Source organism: Ursus arctos, unplaced genomic scaffold, assembly GCF_023065955.2.
Source record: "Ursus arctos isolate Adak ecotype North America unplaced genomic scaffold, UrsArc2.0 scaffold_24, whole genome shotgun sequence".
In the NCBI taxonomy this organism is placed as follows: Eukaryota; Metazoa; Chordata; class Mammalia; order Carnivora; family Ursidae; genus Ursus; species Ursus arctos.
In genome coordinates, this window is record NW_026622919.1 from 19,190,351 (window position 1) to 19,208,725 (window position 18,375).

The following is an 18,375-nucleotide window of genomic DNA, read 5'->3' on the forward strand; positions in this document are numbered from 1 at the left end:
GCTCTAGGCACTGTCACCCCCTCCACCTTCACCTGGTCTCTGCGGAACAAGATGTGAGGCGGGAAAGCTGCCAGGAGAGGAGGGCTGGGGTTCCTCTTAAAGTAGCACAAGGAAGAGCTTTCTAACAACCACAGTGCTATCCAGTAATGGCTCCCTTAGCAAGTACCGAGTTCCTGGCCTCTGGAATGTCCAGGCCAAGGCTGTTGGGGACTGTGTGTGCCTGTGCATGGTGTGGTGGTAGGTGGGGGCAGTGGCCAGGAGATTCCGGTTTTGGGTAGGCTCTTGGACTAGATGACCACTTTACGGTGCCTTCTAAGGTTCTGTGGCAGAAAGAAAAAAAGAAACAGGTAATTTAAAAAGTTGAGATGAAGTTTTTCACCTTGGAAAAAAACCAAGGAGAGAATTCCAACTTGAAAATTTCCAGAGTCTTTATCATGGGCGTGGTGGGGGTGGGGGTGACTGCTGTTCTCCATCTGCCCCCGGGACAGGGTCAGAGGAAATGCACTGAGCCTCCCGGAAAGAGAGAGGTTAGACATCAGAAAGAACTTTCCTGCAGGCAAGGGCCTGGGATCCAAACAGGGAAGAGTGTATATGGTTCAAATGTCTCCATCTCGGGAAATCTCAATGCTGGCCACTGTCATCTGGGGCGAGGGCAAGGCCGGGATGGCCTCTAGAGACGATCGCATTGATTCCTGGTCTTTGTTTTACAGAAGCGCGGTAGGCAGGATGGTGTTCACGTGCGACAAGTCTCGCAGTTTAATATCCGGTCAGCAAAGCTGCCCCGACCACTCCAGCCTAGAGTCTGGGGACCCGGGGCAAGAGAGGCGGGGCGTGGCGGGGAGGTCTCAAGGGAGGCGCTGGCCCGACGTCCCCGCCCTGTCCCGCCCCGCCCAGCTCGGGCTAGCCTTCCTTCCTAGAGCCCCCGGCGGCTGAGACCGAAAGCCACCGCCACCAGCGGACAGGATCCAGGGAAGGCCCGGAGATGGCGCCGATCCTCCCAAGGTCCTACAAGGCAGCCACTGGGGGCCAACCTGGAACCCTCCACCGGAGACCGCGGGAATCGCCGCTGAGTCAGCAACGCACGCGCGCGCCCGCGGTCGCCCTGGCCCCGCCCCGTCCGCGGCCCGGCCCCGCCCCGCCCCGTCCGTTTAGCGCCTCGCTTAACCCCTTCCGACACAGAACCTCAGGCCATTCAGTCTGAGAGGCCTCCGTTCTATTCGAAGACCGCAGAATTCCCTTGAATCTTAAATCACTCTCCCCACTGGAGTTCAGTGAGCTGTGCGCTCGAAATCAGGTTTTATTTCCGACCTGGGTCTGCACTTCCCCGAGTCTCTGCCTCAGCTTCTTCACCTTAAAAAGGTGACTCAGACCCAAGAATTGGACTACTCCATCGAGGGGCGGGGGGCCGCCTCTAGAGCTGTGCCTGGCGCAGGCAGCTAAAGAGCTTTCCTTTCTCAGGAACCCTGAGACGAGACAGGCGTTCAGAGAGCCGCAGTCGGGACTTTCCTCTATGCCCTATGCCCTTCGTTCTCCAAAGCTCCTTCTCGAGAGGGTTTTTAATCTGTTGATTGGTGAGGCAAGAGTTAAAACAAGGGCATGAAGGCGGGCTTCCGTGACATCACTAGCACTCCGCGTCCGACCTCAGGGACGGGGGCGTGGCTGACATCGCACCGCCCCCTCCCTCCTTATTCCTCTGCTCCTCCCCGCTGTCACCAAGCCAGGGGCACATGATGCAACCCCCCGCGGTTTCAGTGGCCTGATTGGTGGCCGCGCCCGGCGCCAGGCACAGGGATTGGGCAGGGGAGGCTGTGACGAAAACTGCACCCTGCCCTGTAAAGAAGGGAGGAGAGAAAGAAGAGGGAAGGGGGGGTGCTCGGAGGGGAGGGGGTTGGGGAGGCGGGGTCCCGGCGCTGTGCTCGCGCCCCTAGCGCGCCAGTCCCGGGGCTGCAGGGAGCGCAGCGCGCGCGGCCCGGGCCCCGGCCACCGGACACCCTACCGGACACGACCCTCCCTGGAGCTTGGAGAACTGCCCACCTCGGACATTGCACCGGACACTGCCCCCCACAAGGCTGGACACTACAACGGACACTACTTCCCAGCTCCGGACATTGCCCCCCCCCAGCCCTGGACGCTTTCCCCCTCCCCCTCCAGGGGCCCAGACACCGAGCCCCCCGCAGGCTCTACAAAGCGACCTCTTGCACCCCAGCGCCAGACACTGCCTCCTCCTTGTCCCCCTCTCCCTTCCCCTCCTCCCGCTGCATCATTCCCCTGCTGGGGTCGGAGCCCCGCCAGTTTCTCCGACCCCCTGCAGCTCGGCCCGGCTGCCCGCGCCCCCTTCCCCCGGCTGCTCGCCCGGATGCCTCTCCCCGGGGGATTGTGGTGGCTCCTCTGCTGCCGTCGAGGTTTTACTCTTCTGCACCGGGACTACGGGGACGGCGAGCTTAGCGGGGACGGGGACGAGGACGAGGACGAGGAGACCTTTGAGCTGCGGACCCCGAGTCCAGCGGGCGGCGGGAGGGTAAGTCCCTGGGGGTTTGGAGCCTTGTCTCAATCCCTCTCACTACAAGCGTCCGTCACGTCTGATCCTGCTCCAGACTCCAGCCAAACGCCGTGCTCTTGGCGGACGGGGACATGGGAGAGGTTTTTGCCTGGGGGGCCAGGAGCCCCCGGGAGCTCAAGGAGCAGCCCTACTCGGGATGTGCCTGTGGGCCTCGCGCCGCATGCTGGGCGCTGTCCACCTGCTAGGGGCCCTGAGGCAGGGGAGGCGTCACGCGTGGCCCGACCTGGCCCTGCCTCTCCCTTCCCCGCCGGGCCCGCGTCCCATCCCGTCTCCTTCCGCCTCCGCCAGCGCCGAGGAATGTGGCGAGGCCGGCTGGGCGGCTCGGACGCCTGGGTCCGCTCCGCTCCCAGTTCGTGAGCGCTGAGTGCTGGGGCCAGATGCCGGAGCTCCCGCCGCGGGGACCTGGGAGAGGGGGAGAAAGCATCCTCAGATTGGGGTCCGTGGCAGGGACCCCACGGAGAGGGAGCTGGGGGCCACAACTCTTCGAGGACCCCTCGTCATTACCCTGCCACCCAAGACAGAACTCTCGGCCCTCCCTGGTGAGGCTCCTGGGGAATCCCTGAGGGATGGTGAGGGACACTTGGCTGCCCGGTTTTGCGGAATCTCCCCGTGGGGAAACTGAGGCTCGATTAGTCTGGAAGACCTCCATCCCCTGACGTCCCCTCCCGGATTCCCCTGCACACCGGCAACCAGACTCCGTGTGCTATGGCCTGGGTCAGGCTCCCATCCCCCGCTCAGGGGTCCCCAGCAGGCCCGGTGGCTCGGTGCCCGGGTGGGGCGGGCTGCGCCGCTGGGGCCGGCGCCAGCACCTGGCGGAGGCGGAGGGCGGATAAATATAGAGGGGGGTGGAGGGAGGGAAGCAGGGGACTGCGATTAGGGGAGTTGGTCTAAGAGAGTGGTCAGCACCTGCCCCCGCGGTGGTGTGGCTAAGAACTCCTCTTGGACCCTCCAGAAAAGAGGTGGATCTTCGTCCCAGGAAGGCACAGGACCCAGGCGTCCCCAAGCTTCCAGCTTGGGCAGGGTCGGCTCTGTGAACCACGCCATTGCCTCCCTCATGCTCCACCTCCACCCCCCTCCCCCGAGCTTGGGGACAGGTGTCCCTGCCCCCCCTCCCCCCTCCCCCTCCTGGCTTTAGCAGTCTGGGCGCGATGGGACGATGGCACAGTTCCTGCCTGACCCGGCTCCTGGACGGGTTTTTGGCCTCTCTCAGACCCCAGTCTTCTGTTGAAGTTCCAGGGCAGGGGGGAGAAGGGCAAAATCCTGAACTGTACCTCCCCTGGAGAGTGTGTGCCATTTTCCAGCCTGCTCTCCCTGAGCCCCAGCAAAGGGGGAGGGTCTCTGCTTACCACTGAGTCTCAGGGGTGTCTGTGGGAGGACATAAGAAGTTCTTGGAGAAAGCCCTATACTGAAAGAGTCCCTCTTCCCTTCATTCACCTCTGTGCCCACCACCTGCCTGTCTGCCAGCCAATGAAGGGAAAATGAGGAGGAGGGGGTGACTTTCAACAAGAAGGATTTTCATCCACCTCTCTCTTTTCAAAGATGGGGAAGCTAGGTCCCAAAGACTGAGAGGATCTGTGAAGTTTCCTCAGCCAGTTAGTGATTCGAGTTAGTGGTCAGGCTGTTACTGGAACCCAGGTCTCCCGACTGGACTCCCTGCACAGTGCTCCCACCGTATGCTGCCCTGATTTAAATCTTCAAAGGAAAGCTGAGACAAGGCTGGAGACTTGACTTCTTCGCTGGGGCTGTTCTGTAGAGACTAGCAGAAGGGGCTACCTCACGGCTTCAGCTGTCTCCCCCAAAGTCACAACCCCACTCCTTGATCCCTCAATTCCCTGAGCAGCGCTGTCCTGGGGGCAGAAGCCACGGGCATCTTGCGATGACAGCTCTGATGCTGAGGGCTGCTCCCGCCTGTTTCCCCAGGGCCCCTTGGACGTGACGCTGACTCAGCCGGTGAGGAGCGGGCCGGTCTCAGACAGGTGAGCTCGGCCCCTGCGTCTCAGGGTATGAAGCCCCCAGGCTGTTCCCGGGACCCCAGTCCTCGCCGTCTGCCTCCCGCAGTTGTGCAATAAGGGAGAGGCCTTACGCCGGACGCTGTGGTTTGGCCGGGGTCCCGGGGGGGCGGTCCGACTGGGGGCGCGGGGAGAAAGGGGGGGTCTGGGCTATTTCTGGTGCGAGGTCAGAACGGCCCAGCGTTTCCCACAGCCTGGGGGAGGGGTGTCCAGGCCGGGAGCAGGCTCCCCTCGCTGTCTGGGGAGCCCCGACTGAGGAGCCCCCTGGAGGCGGGGTGCAGGACTGACAGCCTCACCCAACCCTTCCTCCCCTCTGGCCCAGGCTGCAGAGCTGGGAGGAGACACGGAGCCTCATTCCGGAGAAGGGGCCGCCCGAGGAGGACCCGGACGTCGTCGTGAAAGGTGGGGACCCACCTCATGCACTCTGGAAGTACCAATCCCAATCCTCTAGGGGATAACGTCTTATCCTGCTCAGCCCCTTTTTCTCCCTCCCCTCCCCCCAGGTTGGCTGTACCGAGAGCCCCGCGGAGGAGGGGCTAGGCCCTGGTTGCCCACGCGCCGGGCCTGGTTCGTGCTCACCCGGGACTCCCTGGACCAGTTCAGTAGCAGCGGGAAGGGGGCGCGGCGCCTCGGGAGCCTCGTGCTCACCAGCTTGTGCTCGGTGACCGGCCCGGAGCGCCGTCCCAAGGAGACCGGTGAGACTTCGTGGGGAGTCTTGTACCTCCCTGCGCATCAGCCCCAGCCGGCCCTCATTGCCCTCCATGGCCTCTCTTTCCCCAGGTCTGTGGTCAGTGACCGTGTCTGGCCGGAAGCACAGCGTCCGGCTCTGCTCCCCGCGCCAGGCCGAGGCGGAACGCTGGGGGGTGGCGCTGAGAGAAGTGATCGCGTCCAAGGCGCCGCTGGAGACCCCTACCCAGCTGCTGCTTAGGGACATTCAGGTGTGAAAGAGGGGACTTCGTGGAGAAGGAGGAAGGGAGTGGACCCAGAAGCTTTCTGAGTTCATGGGGAGCCCCCTTTTCCATCCCTGTGACTCCTTCCCTGGCTTCTAGGAGAGTTGCGGGGACCCGGAAGCCGTGGCCCTTATTTACCGTCGGAACCCAATTCTGAGGCACACCAGTGGCACCTTGTATGCTCCACTCCTGCCCTTGCCCTACGGTGTCAGCGCCCCAGGTGAGTGGTGGCATGGCTCCAGTCCCTTGGATGGGGAATCCAAATGCTTCGCCTGACAGGGACTTAGAAGTCCAAAGGGGTCCCCGCCCCTCACTTTCAAAGGGCTGAGAATGGAAGCTGACCAGACTGATACCCAGGGTGGAGGAGAGGGAAGCCAGCACAGGAAAAAAGCCCCCCCCCCCCACTTCTCTATGGTCTCATTCCCACTACTGATACTCCTTCATGAGTTTTTACACTCTATTTTTCATTTTACTCTTAAGACCCTGTCCTACTATGTTTCCAGCTGCTGGAAAAGCCAGCACTTTGGGAGAACGCGCTGGCCTCATCCAGCTATGCCTCATCCCAAAAAGGAATAGTGACTAGTCTGGGTCCTAAAACTAGAAGATTAAGGGGAGCTGGGAGAAGAACCCTTGTTTCCTGACTCCCCGTCCAGCCTGTTTCTGGCCCGTGGTGATGGCTCTTAGTGCCCAATTACAGAATCTGGGGTTTGCACCTGTGTCCTTTAGTCAGCCCCTGCAGCTCACTAACTCAGAATGCAGCCTTAGTGGCTCCGGAGGGGGAGGTGCCTGGGAGGCTCAGTGGGGACCACTGCTTTCCCTTCACTCTTCCTGTCGTTCGTACTCTCCCCTCCTTGCCACCCCCTGCCCCCCTTACACTCCCTCTGACCTTTCCCTGGTTCATGCCTTCCTTCCAGGGCCCAGCTCTGTGTCCCCTCTCCAAACCGTCCCTCCGCCCCCACCCTCCCGCAGGTCCGGGCTACGCACCCTTGCGCGAGGAGGCGGTGCGGCTGTTCCTGGCGCTACAGGCGCTGGAGGGGGCGCGGCGCCCCGGGCCCCTGATGCAGGGTGTGCTCCAGACCTGCCGGGACCTGCCCGCGCTCCGCGACGAGCTCTTCCTGCAGCTGGCTAAGCAGACCTCGGGCCCCGCAGGCCCTCCGGGGCCCCCCGCTACCCACGACCCCGCGGCCCTTCGGTACTGGCAGCTCCTCACCTGCATGAGCTGCACCTTCCGGCCTGGGGGAGCTGTACGGGGGCACCTCCTGGGGCATCTGGAGAGGTGAGAGGGGAGGGCTGGGGTAAGGCCGGGGAGCTGCAGGGCTGGGAGAGAATGACAGGCCTTGCCAAATTGGCGGGTGGAGAACTTAGACCTAGGGAAGGGAAGAGACTTGACCGCTGCTAATATGTACAGCGTCTTTGTGGGAATTACAAGATCATAGCCCCCTTTCGGGCGGAGGAGTGACAAAAGGCGCCCCGCTTTGGGCAGAAAAATTACTAAGGGTTGCTGTTCCTCCGAGGGCTGAGGCAGTTCAGCCAGGGCTTTTAAGTTGCAGAGCGGAATGGGGCTGGATTTTGGATTTCAACCCGAAGGAGGATCGTGGAGACTTTGGCAAGTGGGAGGGGGCAGTTAGCAGAGAGCTGTCGGGGCCTTAGAAAGTAATTCCGCTCCATGCGGTGGTCCAAGGGTAGATTCAGAAGAGAGCGGGTCGCTACCTTCAAGCCCCTTAAGCGTCGGAAGGGAGGGAATCCATGAGAGGGAAGAAAGGATACAATAAGAAGGCGAGAGGGAGGGGGAGAAGGAAAGCCCCCCCGAACACTGATCCTCGGGTTCTCGCTAACTCAGGACGGAGCAGGCGCTCCCGGACACGGAACTGGCGGAATATGCGCGCTTCATCAGGAGAGCGCTGGGCCGGACGCGCGGCCGAGAGCTGGTGCCTTCGCTGGCGGAGATCTCCGCGCTGAGCCGGCGGCAGGAGCTGCTGTGCACCGTGCACTGTCCGGGGGCTGGTGCCTGTCCTGTGGCCATAGACTCCCACACCACGGCGGGCGAGGTAAGGCCAGAAAAGACCCCTGAAACCTCACTCCCCCCCTTCCCATGCCCGGCTGTCCTGGTGCCTGGGCCCTACATTTGCCCAAGTCTGAGATTCATCACTTGCGGAGGGAGTGTGTGGGGCGGGACTGGGAGACCCGAAAGCGCCCTCCAGTTGGCCAGACCCCGGCGCGGTCTGACTTTCCCCTCATGCCTCCTCCCCTCCAGGTTGCTCGAGAGCTGGTGGGGCGGCTGGGCTTGGCCCGGAGCCGCAACGCATTCGCGCTGTACGAGCAGCGAGGGGCCCAGGAGCGAGCCCTGGCTGGGGGTACTCTCGTAGCCGACGTGCTCACCAGGTTTGAGAAGTAAATGTCCAGCCCCAGCCCCGCTCTCCGTTAACCTCTCTGCCTCTCAGCTCTGGTCAATCCCTGTGCAAACGTTTACCGAGCGGAGGCCCCTTGCCCTGCACAGTCACGTTGGCTGGTTCACGGAGGGGCCCTGCCCGCGGGCGGTTTGCAGTCGGGTTTCCAGGCTTCCCAAACATCTGGCCCCGCCCCCAGCATGGCCCCTCCCCTCCCCCACCCCCGCCCCCGGTGGCCCGCGCCCTGGAGGGGGTCCCGCTTCTGCGTGTCATCGAGTCCTCGTCTCTTCTGCAGTTTGGCGGCGGAGGAAGCCGGGCTGGACGACTCGCCGGACTCTGGTTGGAGACTATGTCTGCGTCTTCACGGGCCCCTGCACCCTGAGGGGTTGTCCCCAGACAGTCACGAACTGCCTTTCCTCTTTGAGCAGGTGAGGATCTCCGGCATTCACGCCGCCAAAAAGACCCCCCCAACCTGAACCCCTCGCTTTCCGGGCCGTCACATTTAACAGTCATGGCAAACTCGCGGGAGGCTTTACTCGAACCCAGACCTCAGCTTTTGCACCCCAAGGTGTTTTCGCCGCCACTTCCGCGCTAACACCCGATGCCTCGTCCTAGGCTCACGCTTTGCTGCTGCGCGGCCGGCCGCCCCCGCCCGACGACACGCTGCGCGCCCTGGCGGCGCTGCGTCTGCAGAGCCTGCACCGGGACTTCTCCCCGAGGGCGCCGCTGCCGCGCCTGGACCGCCTGCTGCCGCCCTCGGCCCCGCCGCGGGAAGACCCTCCGCGCCCCGTCCCCAGGCCTCCACCCTCCGCCGCCCTGCTGGCCGGGGCAATCTGGAGCCCGGGCCTGGCCAAGAGGCGGGCGGAGCGGACCCGGCGCGGCGGCGGGGCCGGCGGCACGGCGGGAAGCTTGGCCCGCGAGGGAGGAGGTGGCGCCGGTGCGGCGGCTGCTGTGCTGGGCGGCTGGAAGCGGCTTCGGGGCATGGGCCGAGCTGAGGCCATGGCCGCCTACCTGGCTCTGGCGGCGCAGTGTCCAGGGTTCGGCGCTGCTCGGTATGACGTTCTGGAGCTGAGCACGGTGAGGGGGAGAAGGGAGAGGGGACTCTGGTGGCCCAAGCCCTACACCTCTGCCCCAGAGCCACAGGCCCCCCTGTGGGTCATTGCGCTCCCTGCGCCCAGCACAGCTGCCCATCTCAAACCCCAGGAGTCACTGGCCCTTGGGCTCTCACCTCTCCGGAGCCTTAAGCCCCACCACACACGCCGTGTGGATCACAGAGGGGACCGGGAAACTCCCTGCTCACAGCCATCTCCCCCCACCAAAAATAATGCTGCAGGGTCCCCTCCTTCCACCCTGACTCTACCTATCTGTCCGTAGGAGCCTGGTGGGGGCACTCCACAGAAGCTATGCCTGGGTTTGGGAGCCAAGGCCATGTCCCTCTCCCGGCCGGGTGAGACAGAGCCCATCCACAGTGTCAGCTATGGCCATGTGGCCGCCTGCCAGCTAATGGGCCCCCACACCCTGGCACTGAGGGTGGGAGAGAGCCAGCTCCTCCTGCAGAGTCCCCAGGTGAGTGGGAAGAGGGTGTAGAAGGAGGAAGGGAGGGAAGGGATGTCAAGAAACATTTATTAAACACTGAGCCAGGTACAGCTCTAGGCACTGGGGATGCAGCAGTGATCAAAGACAAGCTCAAGGCGCCTACATTAGAGCAGGATGTCAGACGCTAAATAAGGAATCAAAACCTATAGGACAGTAGGGGCGCCTGGGTGGCACAGCGGTTAAGCGTCTGCCTTCGGCTCAGGGTGTGATCCCGGCGTTCTGGTATCGAGCCCCATGTCAGGCTCCTCCGCTGGGAGCCTGCTTCTTCCTCTCCCACTCCCCCTGCTTGTGTTCCCTCTCTTGCTGGCTGTCTCTGTCTCTGTCGAATAAATAAAATCTTAAAAAAAAAAAAAAAAACTATAGGACAGTAATAAATGCTACCAAGGTAAGGGGGGGTGGTGACACGAAGTGACTGGAAGGGGTCCTAGCATTAGGTGGGACAGTCAGGAAGGGATACTGGAAGGGACGTTTAGGCTAGCCCCGGGAAGATCTGGGGGAACAGCATTCCAGGTAGAGGATACTGCAGGTAGAAAGGCCCAGAGATGACAACAGCATCTTAGAGAAGCAGAAAGACCCAAGTGTGACTGGCACATAGCGAATGAAGGAGAGCGCGGTGGTGAGGAGGGAAAGGTTGCGGGGGCAGCTCTCGGAAGGCCGTGGTGAAGAGCCTGGGTGGAAGAGGAGACAAAGGAGAACCCAGTGGCCCCTACTACCCTCTGCCCTCTGCCCTCTCTTAGGTGGAAGAGATCATGCAGCTGGTGAATGCCTACTTGCCCAATCCCTCCTCCGAGAGGCCTTCCAGCAGCCCTTCTCCTCCATGCCAAGACCTGCCAGACACCTCCCCTCCCAGCCAGCACCCGGGCCTGGACGAGCCCCAGGGACAGTCTGGCTGTTTGGGGCAGCTGCAGGACTGAGCCTGCCAAGAGGTCACGACCTCCCTTCTGCCTCCAGCCTGGACCTGGACTGCTCTGAGATTTGAGGGAACTGTGGACCCTTTGGCCCTGCAGGGACAGGGCACACCCCACACCCAAGGGCTGCAATGGGTGCAGACAATTTTCTAGTTTGTTTCTTAATTTATTTGTAGAAGAGAAGCAAAAAAAAATCCTTATTTACACAAACCCTTCCTGTGGGAGTGTTGTCAGTGGGACAAGTTAGAGCCCCAGAGCTCAGAGCTCCACCCCTGGGGACGCCCACACTCCGGGCTTTTACCAACACTGAGGGGAGTCTGGACACCACAGGGCTCCACCCTCCTTGACCTTCTGGATTTAACCTCCTCGTAGCCAGCAGGCTGCCACAGGGTGCTGGGTGGGGCAGGCAACAGGGCAGTTTTGGAAGCTGGCAATTACTCACACTCGCTTCTCCATTGAGTGCCACAGGGGTGGCCTCCTGGCGTCCCTGAGGCCGGAAGGCAGTGAGTCATCAACTGGCACTACCCAGTTCCTACCCCGGTGTCCAGCTTCTGGGCCCTCATTGGGTCCATTTCGGTGTGTCTACTGCTTTGGGTCTGGAATGGAGAGAAGCTTGGGGCAAGATCAGACCCAAGAACTTCTCCGGCATAGATCAATACCTTATCAGGATGGGCTCAGCCTACTCCTGAGTTCCCTTCCTGCTTTAGCAAGTTAGGTTGAATTGGGTTGCATTCCTAAGGATCCGATAGCCTTGGGCACTGGGAATCCAGAGTCCCAGGTTTCCTGACCCATTCAGAATGCTACAGACCCTCCTTCACTAGCCCCCACAGCCTACTCCCTGAGTGGAAGAGTCTAGGGCAATACTGATCCATCCTGGGGCAGGAGCTTAGGCACTGAGGACAGAGCAGACCTCAGTCACTCTCTGTAATCTTGAGAGGTAGGGCTGACTCTGGTAGAGCAGCCTGGTTCTAGGGCGTATGCCAATGGAACAGTGACCACACTGAGACCTGGACTAGTGGTAGGAAGCCAGTGCAGGTAAAGGCCACATACCTGGAAACCGCGAGGGAAAATGGATCATCCCCCCCATATTCACAGACCGAGCCCTGACTGTATCCACAGCCAAGCTCTGACTATAGCCACGACAAAGCTTTATTACTTTATTAGAGCTGAACAAGCATATCAAGGGTCAGGGCAGACAAGGGAGGAAGTAGGGCCAGCGCCTGGGCTGGAGATGAACCTAGAAAGGTTTCTGGTGAGGGCAATCTGGGTCACAGGGACCAGGCATTATGGGAACTATGCTTACTGTCCAGGGGAAGTGGTAGGGAGGAAGTCACTGCTCCTGGGCGCCCCAGGAGATATAGTCTGGCCGTGTGGCCGCATGGTACTCATCGATAAGTTCCTGCACAACCTCCCTGGACGTGTCCAGCTCATCGAAGTTCTCCTTGAAGATGTCCTCCTTGCGGAACTGCTCCAGGAAGGCCTCCCGCTTCCGCAGCTTGTCGTACTGCTGGCAGGAACTTTCAAAGAGCTGAAAGAGATAGAAATCTCCAGGATGGGAACCAGCACAAGATAAGGGGCTGGAATGGAATGGGGCAGGATGATAAGAGTGGCTAGTGGAACAGACTGGTCAAAGAAGCCCAGGACATTAGGCTCACCGAGGAGATGCTGGTGTGGTTGGCCATCATGAGCCCACTGACCCTGTGCGCTGAAGGCAGGTAGGGAGACTTCCTCGACAGGGCCACCTGGATGCTGGCAGGGCCCCAGGGGATGAAGTTGGCCAGCTTCCGTTCACGGATCCTCTGCAGACTCTTGTGGACCTGGGGGAGGGGTGCACCCAACAGTGGTGGTGGTAGCCTCTCCTCTACCCCTGTGGGTTCCGGGGGTGGCACGAAGGGGCCTCACCTACCTGGGTGGGGTCCACCTCCCCCTGGATGATGTTGAGGATGGCGATGTAGCAGTGGTTGGTCTGGCGGTCCCGGCCTGTGGACACCATCACGTTCTTGGGCTGCAGCAGCCGCCTCATGACGTCCAGGACCGTGGTCTTCCTCACGCTGGCCACCTGAGGGGACAGCGGGCCACAGGGCCCAGGCTGGCACTCAGGGCACAGTCTGATGCCTGAGCCCTATCAGACTCTGAACTCGGGCCAGTGTGGTCTCTTGGGGCGGTGTCTCGAGATTCAGGTCTACACTGAGCCTCTGCTGTGGGACCAGGAACCTCGGCCCTCCTCTGCTCAGCAAGGTCCTACCCCTGTGCAGGAGTGTCAGCAGGCCCCCAGAGCCAAGGCCCTGCGGGGAGCCAGAGGCAGAGGAGAGAGGAGACCAGGGCGGCGCGGAGTCGCACAGTCTGTGCCAGTCCCTGAGCACAGAGCCTCTGGGGGCCGCAAAGGGCAGCTCCTGGGGCAGCAGGAGGAGAGAAAGGCTAGGGCAGGGCCTGCTGGGGCTGCTCCTACCGACTGGTCCGTGGTGAGCGGGGTGTAGCCCGTCATGAGGAAGTGGAGTCGAGGGGTGGGAATGAGCGAGGCGATGAGGCCGATGAGGTCGTTGTTCATGTAGCCGGGGTAGCGCAGGGTGGTGGTGCTGGCTGACATGATGGTGGACACCTGGGGACAGGAGCGCCGTGTCATGGGCCTTGGCCCCAGGGAGGGGTGGGGTTTCCAGTCCAGAGAGTCCAGGAGTGGGGGCTCACCAGCTGGTTGATCTGGGAGAAGGACGGGTTCTGGATGTGCAGGCGGTCTGTGGCGATCCGGTTCAGGGCTGTGTTGTCCAGCACCACCTGGGGGGGACAGAAGAGGGTCACAGCACCTTTTTGAGGAGAAAGGGGGCAGAGAGATAAGTTATTAGCTTAGCCCCCTCTAAACTACAAAACCAGGATGTAGGTGTGCTAACTTAAAAGGGAAACTACTGTCTCTGGGGCATCACAAGACACTTTTCTGCCATCCAGTAAATAAATATGATTATCCCCATTGCCATGCACTGTGCCTGGCTCTGGAGACACCATGGAGGATAAAACAAGCGTGGTCCGTCTCCGAGAAAAGTATAGTTACAGTCTGAAATACGCAAAGGAATTTGACCTTAACGGGTGGTCAGGGAAGGTCTAAGAAAGTGACCCTTGGGCTGAGAATTTAAGCATGCGTAGGCATTAAATAGGCTAACTGGGGACATATGTCAGGGCGTATACACTTTCTTGAGAGCCTTGCTGCCTAAAGGGACTAAAAGCAACTTGGAGTCAAGTCCTTAGTTCATAATTTGGGCCACCGGGTATGGCTTTGTTGGTCCTCTGTTCTCTGGGCAGGGGCTTGGGAAGGGCAGGGTGTCCATGTCTCACTGGCTTAAGGAGATGGACCAAAGCCCCCCACTCCCTCTCCAGTGCTCACCACACAGTCTGCATTCTGGGTCAGCCTCTTGAGCGTGAGCAGTGAGTTGTAGGGCTGGACCACCACATCGCTCATCTCGTCCTGGTTGGGAAACACTGAGTACGTCTGCACCAGCTTCTTGGGGTACCTGGGGGTGAAGAAGAGGGAAAGGGGAATGTGACACAGTGAATTGGAAGGACCCCCATCACTGCCCATCTTGGTCTTCTCTAGAGCTAACAGGGCCATTCCTTTCCAAGTGTCACCAAGCTCTTGGTACAAAAGGGGGGCAAGGGCAGAACGGAGTGCTTAGAGCCCAGGAGCCAAAAAGAATAAACCTAAAGCATCAAACCCATCAAACCCTGCAGGTCCTTCCTCTTCCTAGGCAAACCCCCTCCTGGGAGTTCTTGCTTCCAAGATATTCCCTGGATGGCCAGGCTCTGTTCCTACCAATGACTCAAAGCGACAGTGCCAGGCCTTCCAGTCCAAGAGGAAAAAGCCATAAGAAGGAAAGACCTTATTTAGGGAACCACGGCTCATGCCCTCTCCCCAAACACAGGCTTACCTGTCATTCAGCCGTTCTAGAAGGTAGGAGCCCAGGCCAGAACCCGTCCCCCCAGCGATGGAATGACACAGCACGAAGCCCTGCAGGGGGAGGGATGGAGAGGCAGTCTCCAGGGATGTGGGGGAGAGGCTTCAGGCTTGTCTCATTCCCCACTCCCAACACACCCATGTCTCAAAGCTTCTTCTGTGTCCATCCAGGCTGCCACTCCTTGGGAAGGAAGACTCATGCCTAAGGAGCTGATGCCATCGAGATTAGGATCTCCTTGAGGACGAGTACTGTACCTTATTTACCTCGATACCTCACATATGATGCTCAAAAAATTAGTTTTGAGTAGAATTGCCCCCATCACACCACCTGTTCGGGCTACGTCCTGACTTGTCCCCAGCACTTTACAGCCTTGTTTTTCCTTCAGCGGGGCAGAGCCTCACCTCTAAGCTGTCACTTCCATCTGCTTCTCGGTCTATGATGTCAAAAATGTCTTCATGGATTTTCTCACCCTGTAGAGAGAGACATGGAAGGGAGGGTCAGGATGAGGGTTCTAGGGAGTATCTCTTTTCAGCACCAAGAACTCTACCCTGGGACACCGCTGCCACCCTCAAGCAGAGCCTCAGCTGTGACCCTCAGCCCAATAAAGCTATTTTGCAAATGATCTGCAGTCTGCATAAGCCTCTCCCTGGCTGTCCCTCTTGTCAGGTTATCCCTTTGTCTCTTATTTATTGTCTGGTCTGGTCAAATCCCCAGGCTGCCTGAGCCTGCCTTGCCCTGGGGCGGGAACATCAAGGCTTTCTGGGATGGCCACCCAGATACCTGCGAGAATCCACTGGCCCAGTTGTTGCCAGCTCCTCCTCCATGCTCGGACAGGTAGATGTTCTCTGGGTTGTAGAGCTTGGCATAGGGGGAGTTGAGGATGGAGTGGATCACCCGCGGCTCCAGGTCCAGCAGCACCGCCCTGGGGATGTAGTGCTCATCGTCGGCCTGTCAAGGGGAGTCCAGCAGAGGGGCCCAATCAGCTAAAGCCCAGTCCTCCATCCTCCCAACTCTGGCTCCTGCCTGCCCTCCGTCCTCAAGCCAGCCGCTCTGGCTCCTCTGCCCAGCAGGTTTCCCGGTAGCAGGCCCCTGCCCTTCCCTCAGCCCGCCTGGCCAAGTCGCTGGGGGCACCTGGTAGAAAAAGACGTCCTTGCGGTCAGTGCCCTCGGTGGCGAACTCCTCCACGATGCCCTCCGGGCTGATGCCATGCTCGGCGCACAGCTGTTTCCAGAACTCGAACCCAACTGGGGGATGGGGAGAGATGCCTGGGTCTGCTAGTCATAAGGCCTCAGGAGCCCAGGGTTAGGCTCAGAGGCTGTCACACTCAGAGGCTGCACCCAAGACACCTGGTCTGGGAGCTGTCACAGCCCAGGCGCGGCTCTCCGTCTGGGGCGTGTTCATTACGCGCGCGCAATAGGGCAGGGGTTCATGGAAGGGAAAGGGGGACTGGAGGATGCCAAGCACTGGGTGGGACCCGAAGGGGCAGAAGCGGAGACTGGAGGGGCCCGGCGCTCGCTCGCTCGCTCGCTCACTCTGGTTGCCGCACTGGCCCAGCTGCAGGGTGATGATCTCCCGGGGCATCGCTCTTCAGACGTGGGCGCGCCAGCTCTGCCCGGCGGGAGTCACGGCGGAGACGAACGCCTGACAGCCGGGCTCGCAGGACGTGAGGAGCGCGCGCTCTCCTCGTCTTTTGACGCGAGTGCTCGGTCTGCGCGTGTGCAGTGCGGGCCTCCCCGCTGCCGCCGGGCCGGGCAGCCCAACCTGGACATCATTTCCCCACAACACTTACAGCTGGAATTCGGCACAGGCGCAGTGTGAGGCCACGCCCCTTCTGCTCGCCCACCCCCCCCCCAGCTCCGCGCCTGCGCGGTGAGACTCGTTGGGGCTGCGGGGGTAGTGACCCGGGTGTGGGGGCGGGGAGGGGCGGTCCAGGTGGACCCGGTCAGCTGGTTGCTGCGGGTAGGTGAGTGGGTAGGTGGTTCTTCTGGACAGAGGGGCTGGGTTCAAACCAGTCTCTTTTTCAGTTTCTATTTTTCAGTTGAATCTACCTAACATAAACTTTACCATTTTAATCATTTTTAATTGTACGGTTCTGTGGCATCATGTACATTCACACTGTTCCGCCATCATCGCTGTCATTCATCCCCAGAACTTCGTCACCTTCCCAAACTGAAACCCTGTACCGTTAAATAGAAGCTCTCCATCCTCATCCCCATCAACAGCCTACTTTCTGTCTCTATGATTTTGACCAGGCATCTTATATAAATGGAATTATATAGTATATGTCCTTTTGTGTCTAGCTTATTTCACTTACTCACTCACTGTAATGCCCTCAGGGTAACTCCATGTTGTAGCGTGTGTCAGAATTTCATTCCTTTTTAAGGATGTATAATATTTCATTGCATGTATATGCCACGTTTTGTGTTTATCCATTCATCTGTAGATGGACATGGGGGTTGGGTTGCTTCCACCTATTGCCTATTGTGAATAATTCTGCCACGAGCTGGTTGTTAAAATAAGTTTGAGTCCCTGCTTTCAGTTATTCATTATTCTGGGTAGATACCCAGAAGCAGAATTGCTGGGTCATATGGTAATTCGATGTTTAATTTTTTGAGGCATTGCCACACCATCTTTTATAGTGGCAGCACTATTTTACATTCCCACTGGCAATGTGCAAGGGTTCCAATTTCTCCACATCCTCACCAACGCTTGTCACTTTCTATTTTTTGTTTTGTTTGTTTTATAATAGCTATCTTAATGAGTGTGAAGTGGTATCTCAGTGTGGTTTCTGTTTTTTTTTTTAATTCTTTTAAAGATTATTTATTTGAGAGAGAGAGCAGGGCAGGGAGGGGCAGAGGGAGGAGAGAGAGAATCTCAAGCAGACTCCCTGCTGAGTGCCAAGCCCAAAATGGGGCTCGATCCCTCCACCCTCAGATCAAGACTTGAGCCGAAATCAAGAGTCTGGCGCTTAACCCACTGAGCCACCCAGGTGCCCCTCTGTTTGATTTTAAATTACAGAAAATTTTAAACATACAAGCATGCTTTTGTATTTTTATTATATTTTTTGTTTTAATTTTATGTAAATGGTATCAGAGTATACTAGCCTTTTGTAACCTGCTTTTTTCACCCACATTGGATTTTTGTGATTTAGCAATGTTGATACATATAGATTTATTTCATTGTTTTTAACTGCTTTATAGGGTTTCATTGGATGAATAAAATAGTTTATTCCCACGCAGGGGTGATTAGATTGTTTCTATTTATCCCCTGTTATATAGAATGAATACAGGATTGGTCATTTCTGAACACGAAGGAAAATATCTCTACCACTGCCGTGTGCATCTTCTTTGGAAGGCTTACAAACTTAACAAGTTTTCACATATTTTTTCCTGGATGGATATACCAATTTACACTCTTACCAGCAAAGGAGCTTCCGTTTCCTTACACCTGCATCCACTCTTGGGGCATCAGATCTTAATTTTTGTCCATCCCATGGACGCCCAATGGGATCTCATGATTGTAATTTCCACGCAATCTGATCACAAGGGAGCTTGATTTGATTTGTTGTGGTTGTTAGACTTTTCAGAATTGCCTGCTCATATCCTTTGCTCATTTTTCTATTGGGCTTTTTTTTTTTAGACATAATAAGATATTCTACGAATTTTTTCTTGGTCGTATGGGTCACAAATATTGTCACTTGGTCTATGGCTTGTCTTTTTTTTAAAGATTTTATTTATTTGACACACAGAGAAAGAGAGAGAGCAAGAGAGAGAGAGAGCACAAGAAGGCGAGCAGCAGGGAGAGGGAGAAGCAGGCTCCCCACCAAGGAGGAGACTGACACGGGGCTCGATCCCAGGACCCCAGGATCGTGACCCAAGTCAAAGGCAGACACTTAAAGGACGGAGCCACCCAGGCGCCCCTATGGCTTGTCTTTCTTTATATTCTGCATCTGGTGGGATAGAGAAAATGTTAATGTACACAGTTATTCTACTTTTCCCTTCTGTTTTGTATGTTTTATACCTTG

General features: G+C 58.5%; 2 protein-coding genes across 10 annotated transcripts; one reads left to right on the plus strand and one right to left on the minus strand.

The window, feature by feature from the left end:
• Positions 1-1,891: 1,891 nt before the first annotated feature.
• Positions 1,892-14,971, plus strand: PLEKHH3 (pleckstrin homology, MyTH4 and FERM domain containing H3). 8 transcript variants are annotated; one of them, XR_003320006.4, is made up of 13 exons: positions 1,892-2,518; positions 4,481-4,536; positions 4,892-4,971; positions 5,073-5,264; positions 5,350-5,507; positions 5,619-5,739; positions 6,489-6,795; positions 7,360-7,567; positions 7,774-7,910; positions 8,202-8,334; positions 8,522-8,958; positions 9,281-9,472; positions 10,240-10,346. XR_003320006.4 is itself a non-coding variant. In XM_026512776.4 (13 exons), exons 1-13 carry the CDS (start codon positions 2,357-2,359, stop codon positions 10,414-10,416), a joined length of 2,376 nt encoding a protein of 791 aa, XP_026368561.1. In that variant the 5' UTR covers positions 1,893-2,356; the 3' UTR covers positions 10,417-14,971. The 8 variants fall into 8 exon arrangements, 7 of the variants coding, with proteins under 7 accessions (XP_026368561.1, XP_026368559.1, XP_048080902.1 ...); XM_026512776.4 differs by having other exon boundaries at positions 1,893-2,518; positions 7,774-7,901; positions 8,522-8,983; positions 10,240-14,971; XM_026512774.4 differs by having other exon boundaries at positions 1,894-2,518; positions 8,522-8,983; positions 10,240-14,971.
• Positions 11,554-16,135, minus strand: LOC113265410 (tubulin gamma-2 chain). 2 transcript variants are annotated; one of them, XM_026512778.4, is made up of 11 exons: positions 15,884-16,135; positions 15,483-15,595; positions 15,132-15,299; positions 14,753-14,821; positions 14,325-14,404; positions 13,784-13,910; positions 13,096-13,182; positions 12,860-13,009; positions 12,317-12,469; positions 12,066-12,227; positions 11,554-11,938 (listed from the first exon to the last, which is right to left on the minus strand). In XM_026512778.4, the coding sequence occupies exons 1-11, from the start codon at positions 15,930-15,932 to the stop codon at positions 11,741-11,743; spliced, it is 1,356 nt and encodes a 451-aa protein (XP_026368563.1). In that variant the 5' UTR covers positions 15,933-16,135; the 3' UTR covers positions 11,554-11,740. The 2 variants fall into 2 exon arrangements, with proteins under 2 accessions (XP_026368563.1, XP_026368564.1); XM_026512779.4 differs by having other exon boundaries at positions 14,325-14,431; positions 15,884-16,130.
• Between the last annotated feature and the right edge of the window lie 2,240 nt (positions 16,136-18,375).